Genomic DNA, 16,110 nt, shown 5'->3' with positions numbered 1-16,110 from the left:
TGAGTACTTCTACTTTTACTCAAGTACAAGATCTGAGTACTTCTACTTTTACTCAAGTACAATATCTGAGTACTTCTACTTTTACTCAAGTACGAGATCTGAGTACTTCTACTTTTACTCAAGTACAAGATCTGAGTACTTCTACTTTTACTCAAGTACTAGATCTGAGTACTTCTACTTTTACTCAAGTACTAGATCTGAGTACTTCTACTTTTACTCAAGTACAAGATCTGAGTACTTCTACTTTTACTCAGGTACAAGATCTGAGTACTTCTACTTTTACTCAAGGACAAGATCTGTGTACTTCTACTTTTACTCAAGTACAAGATCTGAGTACTTCTACTTTTACTCAAGTACAAGATCTGAGTACTTCTACTTTTACTCAAGTACAAGACCTGAGTACTTCTACTTTTACTCAAGTACAAGACGTGAGTACTTCTACTTTTACTCAAGAACAAGATCTGAGTACTTCTACTTTTACTCAAGTACGAGATCTGAGTACTTCTACTTTTACTCAAGTACAAGATTTGAGTACTTCTACTTGTACTCAAGTACTAGATCTGAGTACTTCTACTTTTACTCAAGTACAAGATCTGAGAACTTCTACTTTTACTCAAGTACAATATCTGAGTACTTCTACTTTAAATCAGGTACAAGACCTTACTACTTCTACTTTTACTGAAGTACAAGATCTGAGTACTTCTACTTTTACTCAAGTACAAGAGCTGAGTACTTCGACTTTTACTCAAGTACATGATCTGAATACTTCGACTTTTACTCAAGTACAATATCTGAGTACTTCTACTTTTACTCAAGTACAAGATCTGAGTACTTCTACTTTTACTCAAGAACAAGATCTGAGTACTTCTACTTTTACTCAAGTACTAGATCTGAGTACTTCTACTTTTACTCAAGTACAAGATCTGAGTACTTCTACTTTTACTCAAGAACAAGATCTGAGTACTTCTACTTTTACCCAAGCACATGATCTGAATACTTCTACTTTTACTCAAGTACAAGATCTGAATACTTCTACTTGTACCCCCCCCCCCCCGATGATGCCTCCCAGAGTTCTTGATATTTCTGGAACAAAGCAAAAACAATATCAATTAAAAATAAGGCCAATTATAAATGAAGCACATGAGAGTTGTGTTTAAAAATATGAACGATATTTAAAAACAGAAGCTATATTCATACCTTAGTCACTGTTCATGTTCACAGGAGAGTAGAGGACAACTGAAAGAAAAACAGTTTTAGTTTATACTTTAAAATCAGTGTTTCCTCTGATCAGATAATCCTGATCCAGAGTCACGTCTCCAAATGTCTTTGTGTTGTTCAACTGATCCTCACCGGGTTCCTCCTGCGGGTAGACGGGCCTTTCCACTCTGGCATGTTGAGCTGTGAGGAAACCAGAAGCTCGCATCAGTGCTTTGCTTAGATCATCATACTTTGCATTTCAAATGAGCTTCATGTTTACCCAGGAACGGAGAGGACACAACCAGCACCCAGAGGCTCGCTGAGAGCATGCCATGAGAGCTAATCATATCCGTCTAAAATGTCATAACTTCATTTGTGTGATGCTATCATATATAACGTATGACTTCTTGAGTTAGTGGTAGAAACGTGTTTTGTGATTCAAAGGGACCTTTAACCCCAAACATAATGTACTCCTTACAGTGAGTCTAAGTGGACGTTAATGCTGAATCTCGTTCACACGAAAAGACCCAAAGTACAAGGTCCCCATCCTCGGCTTTGGTTTGTGCCGACGGAATACAAATCAGCATCATGTCAATATCTCTTAGATCCACAGGTTAAAGAGTCACTTTAATAACTTCCTTTAGACTCACATGAAGAGGCGTCGTTCAGAGTAGAGTAAACCAGCTGGAGCTCGACGCTGCCCCCAACAGGACGGTCCGAGTCCTGCACGCGGTCATTCTCCACTTTGGACACAAGAAAACAAAATATTGATATCTTTCCTTCACGGAGTGGTGCAGTGATGTCGTATTTCTGTGTTGGTCCCTGAAGGCAGCATCTCCCTGGTCCAAAGGGATTTTCGATTATTGCAGAAAATAATCTCAACTTTTATGATACTCACACGTTTAGGATAATAAACGTGATAATCTCCACATATTAACACCACTTTATGATTTATGTCGTAGAACGAAAAGTTCGAAAAGTTGTCTTCAGCTTGTGTTAACCACAGACCTAATTTCAGGATAACAACGGAAATCGCATTCAGAAAACCATTGACCTCCAGACCAGGGGGCGGTAGGGGTAAATGCTGAGTCATTTCCGGATTTTAGGACTTTCTGTAAATGTCTGAAAAATGTAGAGAATTGCGTAGCCTACCTGTTTCATAAATTGGGGATGCGGCGGCTCGAGCTTAAGAAGAAGAGGAAGGAGGAAGAAATGAAGGGGGACAGTTAGAAATTCAAGAGAAAGATTTGGTCAAATAGATTTTATGGCAAAATCTCAAACTTCCAATTATTTTCTGAAAAAACTCAAAATTCTGACTTTTTTCCAAAAATAATCATTATTTTGTGAAAAGTCAGAAAATATCAACATTTTGACTATTTTCAAAAAATTCTGAATTTTTTGTTAAATAGATTTTTTGGATTATTTTAATGAAGTCAGCATTTTTAGATTTTCAGAAAATAGTCATTATTTTGTCATATCAACATTTTGACTATTTTCAAAAAATTCTGAATTTTTAAAAAAAATATCAGAATTCTGACTATTTTCTGAAAATCTAAAAATTCTGACTTCATTAAAATAATCAAAAAATCTGACTATTTAAAGAAAATCTCAAGATTCAGATCTTTTCAGAAAATTCAGATTTTTTTCAGAAAATTCAGATTTTTTAAGAAGATTCAGATTTTTTTCAGAAAATTCAGATTTGTTTGACTTTGAAAGTGGAGTTTGTGTTTCAGCATACCTCTGTTCCTCCTGTAAGCGATGCATCCGGTGCCCAGCAGCAGCAGCAGCAGCAGCACGATGAGGCCGCTCACAATCACAGATATGATGAGAGTTGTACTGTGTGCGGCTGGATGTCTCCGCTCCGCAACCCCCAGCCGGCTCTTCGCCCTGCAGCTCAGCACCTCCTGCAGGTACGACACCGAGCTGAGCAGCCGGGCCGGGCCGCTCTGCTGGTTCTTCACCTCCAGGTCCTGCATCGGGGTCCCGGAGGCCGACAGCCAGGTAACGTTGGGCAGCGGCTGGCCCTCCACCTCACACTGCAGCCTCCGGGGGGCGCCGTCTGAACCCGGCTCCACCACGGACATGTTCAGGATCTGAGGTTGAACTGCAGAAAGGAAAATGTATGAATTCCCTGTTAAGCGTAAGGTTATCGTAACGAGTAGAACGGATGGACAAAGGTACCATAACTACACAATGCAATTCCTGGACAAATTGTGGTATGAATGCTGTATGCTGAAAAGCTGGCATTCCGTTGAATGATGGTTCTGAAATGATGTCAGGATTAATAGCGCACATTGACTAATGTAACATGTGATGTAAAATGTGGGAGAAGAAGGCAAACAAAAAACGTGGTAGGATTTTAAAAATATGAAAACATATTTTGCTTCTGAGTAGGGCTGTCAAACGATTACAATGTTTAATCAGATTAATCACAGCTTAAAAATTCATTAATCATGATTAATCACCATTCGAACTATGTCCAAAATATGCCATTTATTTATGTATAGGCCTATTGTTGTGGGAATGGAAAGATAAATGAAAGAAGGCGGATATATCCATTTAACATGCAGTATCTATGTTTATTAAAAAAAAAATTCTGCATGTCAAAATGAAAGACAACCCACACACACACCTATCAATCATCAAACCGTGGGGTCTGAATTCATTACGTGTTGATTTCTATCAACGGGGGAGTAAGTCGACAGAGGGGGGGGGGGCTAGTGGAGTACTTCGTGACCACAGAGTGTGAACGTTGTGATCAGCTGTTTTAGCGCAGTTCTCCAGTGAAGGGGGGAGTCTCCCTCCGCAGCCGGTTGGCGTAGTTTTGGCTCAGTTCCGTTGTACAGACCGACGTTAACAGCAGCCTGTCTGCGCACACGGAGACCGACTCTGTCGTCCGGTGATCTAACCGCCTTCTGGAAAAGCTTCACAAGTACGTCGGTACGCAAATGCGCTTTGTGACACAAGTGACGGGACGCATTTCAGATTACGCACATAACCTGCGTACCAGTCATGTGCACCCCTGTACCAGAGCCATATTATTACTATTATATGGCTCTGCCCTGAACTACAGCAAGAGTATTCTCCGTCGGGACTTCCTGCAACAACACCACGCCGTTATCAAAGATGTTCTATTGAGAAGACGATCACTACGTGACAAAAGTTTTCAAAACCGTGGCTACTGAAATCAGTCTTACTAACTGCTGTCTGTGCAATTTACTCCGCGAGTTGGCAGACTTTATTTTGCTTACTTTAACATCGTGTCTCATGGTGGGGCTAAGCCATTTCTTGGTATGGGTGTAGCCTACCCCAGCCATACCCTGGCGCTGCCACTGGTGGCACGGGGCGGGCCATTCTGCACATGCGTTAAATTCGTTAAATATTTTAACGCAATTAATTCAAAAAATTAATTACCGCCGTTAACGCGATAATTTTGACAGCACTACTTCTAAGCATTCACACCAAATAACATCCAATCGACGTAAGACATTCGCAGGTCGTAACGCAGCATGCAACATTTGATAACTGTCTTTCTATACCATGTGAAACACCATTATTGGTATTCTTGGGATGGAAACTTCTGGAGCAAAGGAGACTCCGAGGGACACGAGGAGAGATGGAGCTTTGATGGCAAACACTGGCGGTTCATTTGGAGCTTCGGCCGGAGAATTCAGAAGAGATTTGGTGAGCCACGAGTTGACACAACGGATGCCAAACCAATTCTGAAGATCTCTAACCCAGACCCATGTATTTAGTTCTGAGAGAAGAATCAACTTGCTGCATAACAAGATAAAACCTAACACCTCTATCAGCTGGCGCCAACAGGCAGGAGCAGGGAGACAGAACACAACAAGTACTACCTAGGTCAGTGGATAATGTAATAATACATTGAGGTCAATCACGTCAATTCCAGTTTAGCACCGTGTATCGTCCAGGAAGTCTCACGCTCTGGTGGTGCTCTTGGCATTACGCTGTAGTCTGTACAATATCTGTCACATATTCAGAATGTTGTCATTGCTTTGGAACCAACGTACGGGTTATGTTGTGGCCGTGCTGGGATATCAGCAGCTCTGAATGGATCGCCCAGTCCTCACCTGTCACGTAGAGCTGCGTCTCTCTCTGGAAGTATTGCCGCAAACCGTCCAGCTCCACCCGGCAGAAGAATGTCCCGTTATCCCCCAGTTGGACCCTTCTGATGAGGAGGGACAGCTCCCCCCGACGAAGGTCACCGTACGTAGAATATTTTAACTCTGACTCGGCACAGCCGCGCTTCCCCTCCATGGACTCGTTTCTCACCGAGCAGGTGAGGAACGGGAGGGCGTTCGGTTCTCTCGCCAGCCATTTCAATGTGACCATCCCGGAGTAGTGCTGCTGTCGGGGATGAGTGAAGGAGCAGGGGAGGACCACGTCTTCTCCTCTGGGGACAAAGACCACCGGAGACACCGCCATGTCCCAAGAGACCGAGAGAGACCCTGAAGAGGAAGATCAGAAACGATGCAAATATAAAAACACAAATGTTCCGAAACACTTCCCAGGCATTCCTCTCTGGCACCTCTCTATGTGTGTGTGTGTGTGTGTGTGTGTGTGTGTGTGTGCTGTGTGTGTATTCAAAACATCCGTACAGATATTAACATATGGACAATTACCCAGGGGGTCAATAAAGGTTCGCTCGCCCAGTATCCGTTGTGTCTTTCTTCGTTCCCCTATCTTCTCCTGTGAGTCATGTGCATGTTTGCGAGCACTTCTGCATGATGATCATGAGTCCGTTCTTTCCAGCCAGTTTTTAAGAAACATTTTCTGAGTAGTTTGCCTTTTGTTTTCTGTTGGTAAAGCATGGCCCCTCATCCTTATAACAGTGATGTCAACATTCAGGTATGTGTGATATAACGCAGATATTTGATCCTACAAAGATGTTAGTATTTCTTTTGTTTCTTGTAAGTCTTCTTTTTAGAAGTGGAGCGTCCTTTTAAACCTTTTGTGTGGAACTATTCGTGCCCGAAACGTTAAAAGGAAGAAATCCACCCACCTGTGATGATCCCCGACAGAATCAAATAGAAGGCCTGCTGCTGCCACATCCTCACACACGACCTCCAACAAGAGAACCTTCAAACTAAAACAGCAAAATCAGGAAGCCGTGTGTAGTGTGTCAAATTGAAAAAGCCACTTCCTGTTAGCATGAAAGAGGAAGTCCACAATAAAGACACCACTCTAACCCGGGTAGCAGTGGGCTTTGAACCTTATTTATAGCATGAGGGTCTTTCAGCTGAATCCAGTTACCTTCCCTCCGCTAAAGATCAGAGCAATTGTGTCTGTGTATTCTCTTGTTCCGATTAACCCAGCCACATCTTTGTTCTTGTTTTGCATCTATATCTACGCCGGGGTCCGGAGTCGAGGCTGATCCTCTTGCTGTAGTCCTGTGTCCTGGATCCTCTATCCTGTGTCCTGGATCCTCTATCCTGAGTCCTGGATCCTCTATCCTGAGTCCTGGATCCTCTATCCTGAGTTCTGGATTAAGTCGTGGACTTCGGGTCGTGGCTGAACCTGTCTCTGCGGTCCTGCCTTGGGTCTCGTCTTGCTGCTTCCCTGATGGCTTCCACAGGACTGTAGCTGACATCCTCGTGGATTCATCTTCTTATTACAGACGCATGCATTTCCTAACATTCGGTCTATATGCTGTCAAATGTATTATCTCTTGGATTTACACACGGCATCTATTGCACGTCTGTCCGTCCTGGAGAGGAATCCCTCCTCTGCTGCTCTCCCTGAGGTTTCTCCCATGTTCCCTTTAAACTGTGGGTTTTCTCTGGAAGTCTTTCCTTGTACGATGTGAGGGTCTAAGGACAGAGGGTCTGAGGACAGAGGGTCTGAGGACAGAGGGTCTAAGGACAGAGGGTCTGAGGACAGAGGGTCTGAGGACAGAGGGTCTGAGGACAGAGGGTGTTGTTTTTCTCATACTGATATCCTGAATTTCCTGGGGAAACTACGGCTCCGCCCACTTTCCCATGAACACAAGGCATCGGCACCGTCTCTCAGCGGATGGATGTCCCAGCACTTTGATACGGCGCCACGGTTTTAGGGCTGCATTACAGTAAAGTGATGTCAGTATAGTAATAGTCCTATTGTTGTGAAAACACTGAACGTCCTCCTCCAACATGAGAGTAGCATGCTAACAAAGGTACCAACTGGAGCTGTGAACATGACAGGATGTGTGATGACCCAGAAGCCTCTATGGAGAGAGACATCAAGCATGCTCATTCCTGACGTGGAGCTAATCTGAAGTAAACATTGATACTGCTTTCTAGTCCTCCATCTTGTGACTGTGTGACTCCCTCTCTTGGATATCAGCATGTGAAGGACACTGCTCAGGAACTAGCTGATGCTCTGTATGTGATGACTCCTTCCCTTCTGGAGAGGACCACAGATACATGGATCCTGAGGCTGAAGCTCAAGCCGGGGACCAGGGATTATTAACATGTGAAAAGTCATAATTTGAGAACAAGTCAGAATTTTGATCTTTTTGAGAAAAAGTCAAAAATGTTGATATTTTTGAGAAAAAGTCCGAATTTTTGAGAAAAAGTTCTAATTTTTAACAAAAAGTCAGATATTTGAGAAAAAGTCTGAATTTTGATATTTTTGAGAAAAAGTCTGAATTTTGAGATATTTGAGAAAAAGTCTGAACTTTGAGAAAAAAATCTGAATTTTGAGATTTTGACTGCTTCCATTCTGGAGAGGATCACACATGGATCCTGAGATTGAAGCTCAAGCCCCTATTGTTAATCTACTAAAGGAAACACTTGGACATTTAAACTCAAATATTACCTCCTTTTAATAGATCATTACACACAGTATATATCAATTGAATAGCTGGATTGTTTATTTATTTGTTTGTTTATTCCACACATGGCAGTTATTTTAAAACAAAACATGTACACCTTTTGTTGTAGCCCATAGTGGAAAGGAGAATACAATCTTGTTTGACCTGCCCCTACTTAAAAATGAAATAACGATACAACAAGTATGTTCTGTCAATCACAGTTGCTTACAAATACTTACAGAAGCATAAAACCAGAACACAATCAAAATTCATCTTCATTGAATGTGTATCACAATGAAATTGCATCGTGTCTCAAAATGAATGCGCTTCCTCAGTTAGTAAGTGATGCATTCATGGCTTCCTTCCTTGTCTTTCCTTTAAATGACTTACAGTTTAGGAGTTGCTTGGTCTCCGATCGTTTAGATCAGTGGTTCCCAACCTGGGGGGCGCCAAAGATCGCAGGGGGGGCGCCAAAGATCGCAGGGGGGGCGCCAGGCCTCAGATGATTTGAGGCCAAATATCATATATATATATTTTTTTTTTTACATATAATTGTAAAGCAATACATGATTGTCACTAAAAGCCTTGTCTCTACATTACAATAAAATATAAAAAATAATTGATTAATTCATTTAAATAATAATTCAAGGCATAAAAAGACAGAAATGTATAATTCTTTCTTTAATATAAATGTTTGTTCTGCCCGTAAAGTGTCCAAACCAAGGCTTGTCTGGATAAGCGCATTTTTAAAACATATTGTCCATCCCGGTTTCAGTTGGATTATTTGTCAGTTGCTCCGATCAGACCGGTCTCCTCCATTTTGTAGATTATTTACGACTTTTGAATCCACATAAACACATCGGCAAAATCCGGCTTACTTTGAGCACGTGTTTTAAGTTTCTCCATCGTTGTGTACAAACTGGATGAAACGCGGGCTTGTTGTTGTTGTTCAGGAGTTGATCCCCCCCCTCTGCCCCCGCCTCGACGTCAGCGTGACGTATGCGGTGCTTTTGCTCTGGCCGGACAATTTTTTGGAGCTTGAAACGAACCGGATTCCGGAGCTAAGAGGCTGTTCCGCTGCGGTGTGAAGAGGAAAACCCGGTGCTTTTCAAGCTCCAGCTCCGAACCTGCCCTGAAACACCGTTGGTGTGAATGAGGTGACGGTCTGACAGGAGATGACTCTCCCTCCACCTCGTTAACAACAGCGCCTTATATGCTGGTGCTAGTGGAGCACGCGCGTGAACTGTTAGCGCCGGAGCGTCGCAGCGTGGAAACTGTGGCGCGCTTAATTTTACAACTAAAGACACAGCTACGCAGCATGTGTGCGGCTCTGAGAATCTGCCTGGGTACAAAGCAGCAGTGAAAACATGGCACGGAGTTTCATTGATTTGGGCATTCTCTCAATCAGCAAGTGGAATGGATTTGATAATGGAGCACTGACACAACGCTCTACAAAGAGTGGCGAGTGGATAGACCGATTCACGGACTCGTACAAAGGTCTACGGATACCTTATTACTCTCCACACAGTTCACCTCCTTCAGTACCATGATGTATTGAATGTGTCTGATGAGCAGCAGACACTGAGACGAGCTAACTCGCTGAATGAAAAGTAAATTCTTAAATTACCGAGATAATTTCTTTCAATGTTGCTGTTGCTATTATTCAGTATAACATGTGTCAAGGATGCAAAAGTAAAATCCTTTTAAATCTTCATCACAAACAGATTTTGGCCGAGGCCGAGGCTGAGCTTCTGATATTTAACACTGAAACCTAGAACTCTGAACATCTGAACTGAAACTAAGACCTGAAGCATTTGGAGTTTACAGTGAAGTGTAATATAGAGATGCTCACACACACACACACACGCACACACACACACACACACACACACGCACTCACACACACACCCACACGCACACACACACGCACTCACACACACACCCACACGCACACACACGCACGCGCACACACACACACAAACATGCACACACACACACACGCACACACACGCACGCACTTACACACCCACGCACTTACAGACACACACACACACACACATGCACACGCACACACACAAGCACGCACTTACACACACACACACCCACACGCACACACACACACGCACACACACACGCACTTGCCCACCCACACGCACCCACACACACACACGCACGCACACACACACGCACGCACGCACACACACACACACTTACACGCACACACACGCACTTACACGCACACACACGCACTTACACACAAACATTCACACACACGCACTTACAGACACACACATGCACACGCACACACACAAGCACGCACTTACACACACAAGCACGCACTTACACACACACACACACACGCACACACACACACACACACACACACACACGGCCTGGATGAATGTCTGATGCTGTGGTCTGAAGCTCTGATTTGTCGAAGGAGCATCAGACGCTCACAGCGCCTGCAGGAAGTCAGCAGGCTGCAACAGGAAGCAGAGTCCACGCATTAAACAATCATTATGGAAATATAAACAATTGCGTATTCAAAAAATGTCTAAATAATATAATAGTTTTTTCAAATGTATTTGAATCTTTAACAGAAAAATGGATTTATTGATATTTATAGGAATGTCTCGATAAATCCGATGCTGATTTGTTGCTGTAAATAAATGGCTGAGATTCAGTGAAGAGAACAAATATATTTAAATGGACAAATGAAAACCTTATTGAAGCTAAAAGACAGCAAAATGACCCAGTTGTTAAATACTACTTATTGTCTGTCTGTATTTGGACAGTTTTTAATGACTAAGAGGAAGTTGCGTTCATGTTCTCATGAAATGTGCTACAAGAGATAAAGATCCTCACGAAAGAGGACATGTTGATGTTTTCATCAGCTTTAATTCTTTATCCGACAGACGGCAGGTTCCTGTTTCTGTGCAGCTAAACCTTTATTCAAACACATGTTCTGAGGTTCTCTTCCCTCTAACGGTGCGTCCACACGGCAGCGTGCGTTGAGGCTTGCTGGTGGGCGTGTCTGGCGTGGACCAACAACCAATCAAATTCATCTCCCGCCCCTGACACACAAGCACACGGTTTGATTGGCTAGAGCTTGTACTGGCATATGATTTGATTGGCTGACACTTCCGTCGACGCTTGAAAGTTGAACTTTTCTCAAGCGAGCAACGGAGGCAAAGCGATGCGACGGAACCACAATGCAATTCGGTGAATGGGAAGCGTCTCCGTTGAAGCACGCGCCGCCGCCGTGTGGACGTACCGCAACGGCCCGTCCACACGGCGGCGTGCGTTGAGGCGTCAGCGCTTCTGCCCGTTCACTTTGAATGGGGTGGCGTCACGCTTCGCCGAACTGCATTGTGGGAGCGTCGCTACGCGTTGCTCACTGCAAAATTTCCAATCTTTTTTCCAGACTCAAGGTCCATATCACAAACAAGAAGACACAACACACATCAATAAATAAGATACAAAGCTAAACACAAAACAGATACAAACATGAAACCAGTCCAATCACAGCGAGCCACACATGCTCACTGTCTGTCGAGGCTGCTGCGCCAATGTCTCCAAATCATGGAAGAGAACCTGTTGTGTTTTGCATGGGGTTTTTGTTGTTGTGTTTTACTTGTTGTTTGCTCCTTTTACCCCTCACGACTCTGCCTCTCCGTCTCTGCAGGGCTGGTGTGTGACAGGCGGCGTGGCTGGTAGACTCCTGACCCCACTCACATGATCAACCTGCTCTTTAAGAGCCCTCACCTCGCTTCTCTGCCAGAGTATTGCATGCTGTTCCGCGGTCCGGAGTGCCTGTCTGCAGCCTGGAGTCTGTTTTTGTTCACTTCGCAGTTTGTTAAGGAGTTTTCTTTTGCGTTTTTGTCGGGAACGTTTTTCCGCAGCTCTGTTTTTGGACTTACTACGGCCAGCCAGCTCCCTGTCGTCAGTACCTGCCTTGGATTACCTTCGTTTATTAAACACATTGAAACTTATTATTTTAGTCTCTGCTTTGGGGTCCAAGTAATATCCAAACGTCACAGAACGGAGTAGAACTCTTCACAGGGTTAATTAAAATCGAGATAACATGATTGTCCGAGTCTTCGAGGCGACACATGAATTTGTACATTAACTTTCTTAAAAGGGCTTGACAAGTAGGAACCCCCAAGTTAACAAACAGCTGGCTGGCACTGTGCCATCTCGGTACCCTCAGCAAAAAAAAAAGTTGAGCAATGTTCAACTTTTGACGCCTCGGCAGAAGCGTCAGCCAATCAAATCATATGCCAGTACAAGCTCTAGCCAATCAAATTGCGTGCTTGTGTGACAGGGGCGGGAGATTCATGTGATTGGTTGTTGGTCGAGTTTCAGCTTCAACGCACGCCGCTGTGTGGACGGGCCGTAAGGAGCTGTTGTCCTTAACTCACCAGCTTCAAAGAGTCAATGCTTCAGACATTCAAACTGTAACTTTTGTTTTTAGATCAGCAGCAGTTTTGAACAGGAAGTGAGGAATGGCAGCCGTCTTACACCCACCATAAATGTTAAATATAGACGTATTAATAATATAACAGAGATGATCTCACCGGCACACGACGGTCCTCAAGCTTCCTGGAAACACACATCCTATAAACATGTAAAGATGAAGGAGAATAGAAAACAGTCACTTAGTAGAACATTACCTTTGAATTTCCACGAAAATGTAATAATAAATAATATAATACACTTTATTTAAATAGCACCTTAAAGCAAGATGCAGCCCGAAGTGCTTCACAGAGCAAGATAAGATACCAAAATAAGCATGTTAGTTGGTGGAACACCGGAGGGAACGATGGAGTGACGCTGAATTAATGCTAAACTACAAGGCAAACATATCAAACATAAATCTTTCGGTCACCTTTGGAAGTTTATTCAAAGGATCTGGATTTGTATCAGGAAACAATGGGGACATGTTGACATTGCTCTGGAGTACCGAGTGAATACTTGAGTAATAGGAAGGGGATCAGTGTTTCCTCAGGGAGAGTTACCTTCTGATGAGAACAGATGTCCCTGTGACGAGGAGCGCAGTGAGCAGAGTGAAGAGAACCAGGCGAACTACCAGCTGGGCGCCAACATGTCCTCCTGGGAAAACATTACAAGATGTTGGACATTGACAACAACTACACCTCCCAGAATGCTTTTCACTAGCAAACACAGAGCTTGACATTCTGTTACAAGCTTGAGTAAAAATAGTTTAATTATTAATGATTCATACTTTTTTAACACGACATATATTATGTAAAAAATAGCTGGTTAGTTCATTTTCGAGCATCACTAGTTTAGCCTCCGACCTCTGTTCCTCCTGTGGAACATGAATCCTGTTATTGTTATAGTTTGTATTAGAGATGATGAGAGTTGTACTGTGTGCGGCTGGATGTCTCCGCTCCGCGACCCCCAGCCGGCTCTTCGCCCTGCAGCTCAGCACCTCCTGCAGGTACGGCACCGAGCTGAGCAGCCGGGCCGGGCCGCTCTGCTGGTTCTTCACCTCCAGGTCCTGCATCGGGGTCCCGGAGGCCGACAGCCAGGTAACGTTGGGCAGCGGCTGGCCCTCCACCTCACACTGCAGCCTCCGGGGGGCGCCGTCTGAACCCGGCTCCACCACGGACATGTTCAGGATCTGAGGTTGAACTGCGGAAATAAACCACATTTGGACAATATCAAGAAAGATGTTCTTCGCAGCTCCACATACAAACCTGGCCATGGTCCAAAAACATTCACTCTTTATTACTGTTCTGTAAAAAACAGGAACTGTCACATTTTCAGAATTTTGGCATCAACTTGGTACCAAAACATGTTTTGTTTTTTTTACATCAACGCAGACGATTAAACTGGAAATACATGTTGTGGCCGTGCTGGGATATCAGCAGCTCTGAATGGATCGCCCAGTCCTCACCTGTCACGTAGAGCTGCGTCTCTCTCTGGAAGTATTGCCGCAAACCGTCCAGCTCCACCCGGCAGAAGAATGTGCCGTTATCACCCAGTTGGACCCTTCTGATGAGGAGGGACAGCTCCCCCCCGACGAAGGTCACCGTATGTAGAATATTTTAACTGAGACTCTTTACAGCCGCGTTTTCCCTCCATGGACTCGTTTCTCACCGAGCAGGTGAGGAACGGGAGGGCGTTCGGTTCTCTCGCCAGCCATTTCAATGTGACCATCCCGGAGTAGTGCTGCTGTCGGGGATGAGTGAAGGAGCAGGGGAGGACCACGTCTTCTCCTCTGGGGACAAAGACCACCGGAGACACCGCCATGTCCCAAGAGACCGAGAGAGACCCTGAAGAGGAAGATCACATCCAGATGAGTGGGGATAGCTCTCTGACACATCGTTGATTAAGGTTTATTTGAAGGGGTTAGCCCGTTGAGATGAACCCTCTACTTTTCGAGGGGTTCTTTCTTAACACAGACCAGAGGTCTGGGTTGGGAGACTCGGAGACTTCCTGCAGAAAGAAGTCAGGTCAATTTAACGCCATCACCAGAAAAACAACATACGTCTTCCTTCATCAGAATACTTTTTAAATATAGTTTTTTTATATTTGTGAAGAGACTATCTTTGCATTCATAATGGGATTGTACCCAGTGGCGTGCACAGACATTTATAGGGGCAGGTGCTCAAGAGGGAAAAAAAGGGCACCTTCTGAGTCGCCGTGGCGGTCGCGCCGAAATTGTGCGCTCCGAAATTGTGCGCTCCGAAATTGTGCGCTCCGAAATTGTGCGCAAAAATGTGCCGGATAATGGCGGATTTTGTTAGTTTCTTTTCGGTTTTTTGGTTACTTTATTTCGGTTTTAGGGTTAGGTTAGGGTTATGTTATTTAATTCTTATTTTTGCCTGATTTTACTGATTTATTATCAAAATTTTTATTATTTTAACGTTTATTTTTATTATTCTAAACGACTTAGGGGGGTCCAATCTGAAGCTAGGGGGGCACGACCCCCCCCCCCCCCCGGGATTGACGCCCCTGGTGGAACCGCCGGCTGCCTTAGTAGTGTGAGATTTATTAAAGGCACATCTTGTATGTCGTAATTGCATATATATTTATTTCAATAACCATATGCTGTCTGATGCAGATGCCTATCTAAAACAAATCAAATAGTAAGCTTACTAGCTTCTACACGCTAAAGCAACTGTAGTCAGGGATGCAAACTCGTCAGGTATGAAAAAGGTGACAAGGATCCGAGCCCCCCGACCCCACGGAATATCGGTTTTAAAATTAGGAATAACAGATGATTTTAGCAGTCAGAACAACTAAAGCAGCAGGTAATAATAACAGAAACGCCAAAGAGTCACATCTAATAGAAATATATAAAAGCATTTATTTTAATTGTGTAGCAGTCAGTTTATAATTTTGGCAACACTGTTGAGCATTTTGAAAATGTATTTTCATGCCTCTTAGTATTTGTATAATACTTTTCTACTTTCACTTGAGGAACATTTTGAATGCAGGACTTTTACTGTAACACAGTATTCCTACACTCTGGTACTTCTACTTTTACTCAAGTACAAGATCTGAGTACTTCTACTTTTACTCAAGTACAAGATCTGAGTACTTCTACTTTTACTCAAGTACAAGATCTGAGTACTTCTACTTTTACTCAAGTACAAGATCTGAGTACTTCTACTTTTATTAAGTACAAGATCTGAGTACTTCTACTTTTACTCAAGTACAAGATCTGAGTACTTCTACTTTTATTAAGTACAAGATCTGAGTACTTCTACTAAAGTACAAGATCTGAGTACTTTTACTCTAGTACAATCTCTATACTTATACCACCTCTGTTTATAGCCTATGAAACAAACTATTTGAAAACGAAGGCTAAAGCTAACGTTAGCAGATAGTGACAATGTATGCTCGATAGTGACCATAGCATTGCGACAGAAAAACGTTTCAGTTCACATCACGCTCTGCTCTGAACACCTGAACGGCCCGTTCTGACAGCTGTTCACCAGCGGCTCAGTCTGTGCCACAGTGACTCCGCACAGTTAACGAACACACCGTAGATAATGTAGCTGACCCTCATCCCGGAGCAGCAGAGTGCAGCCGACAGGCAGGAAGACTCGAGCACACAGCTCGCG

At 43.7% G+C, this 16,110-nt stretch overlaps 1 protein-coding gene across 1 annotated transcript; it reads right to left on the bottom strand.

The window, feature by feature from the left end:
- Positions 1-1,036: 1,036 nt before the first annotated feature.
- LOC117441082 (sialic acid-binding Ig-like lectin 15) lies at positions 1,037-8,034 on the bottom strand. Its single transcript, XM_034077278.2, has 8 exons — positions 6,224-8,034; positions 5,292-5,669; positions 2,936-3,301; positions 2,350-2,382; positions 1,848-1,940; positions 1,351-1,398; positions 1,198-1,236; positions 1,037-1,083 (listed from the first exon to the last, which is right to left on the bottom strand). The coding sequence occupies exons 1-7, from the start codon at positions 6,270-6,272 to the stop codon at positions 1,199-1,201; spliced, it is 1,005 nt and encodes a 334-aa protein (XP_033933169.1). The 5' UTR covers positions 6,273-8,034; the 3' UTR covers positions 1,037-1,083; position 1,198.
- Between the last annotated feature and the right edge of the window lie 8,076 nt (positions 8,035-16,110).

Source organism: Pseudochaenichthys georgianus, unplaced genomic scaffold, assembly GCF_902827115.2.
Source record: "Pseudochaenichthys georgianus unplaced genomic scaffold, fPseGeo1.2 scaffold_1461_arrow_ctg1, whole genome shotgun sequence".
NCBI classification, from domain to species: Eukaryota; Metazoa; Chordata; class Actinopteri; order Perciformes; family Channichthyidae; genus Pseudochaenichthys; species Pseudochaenichthys georgianus.
The sequence above is the reverse complement of the archived record's forward strand: the minus strand, read 5'-3'. Positions and strand labels throughout refer to the sequence as shown.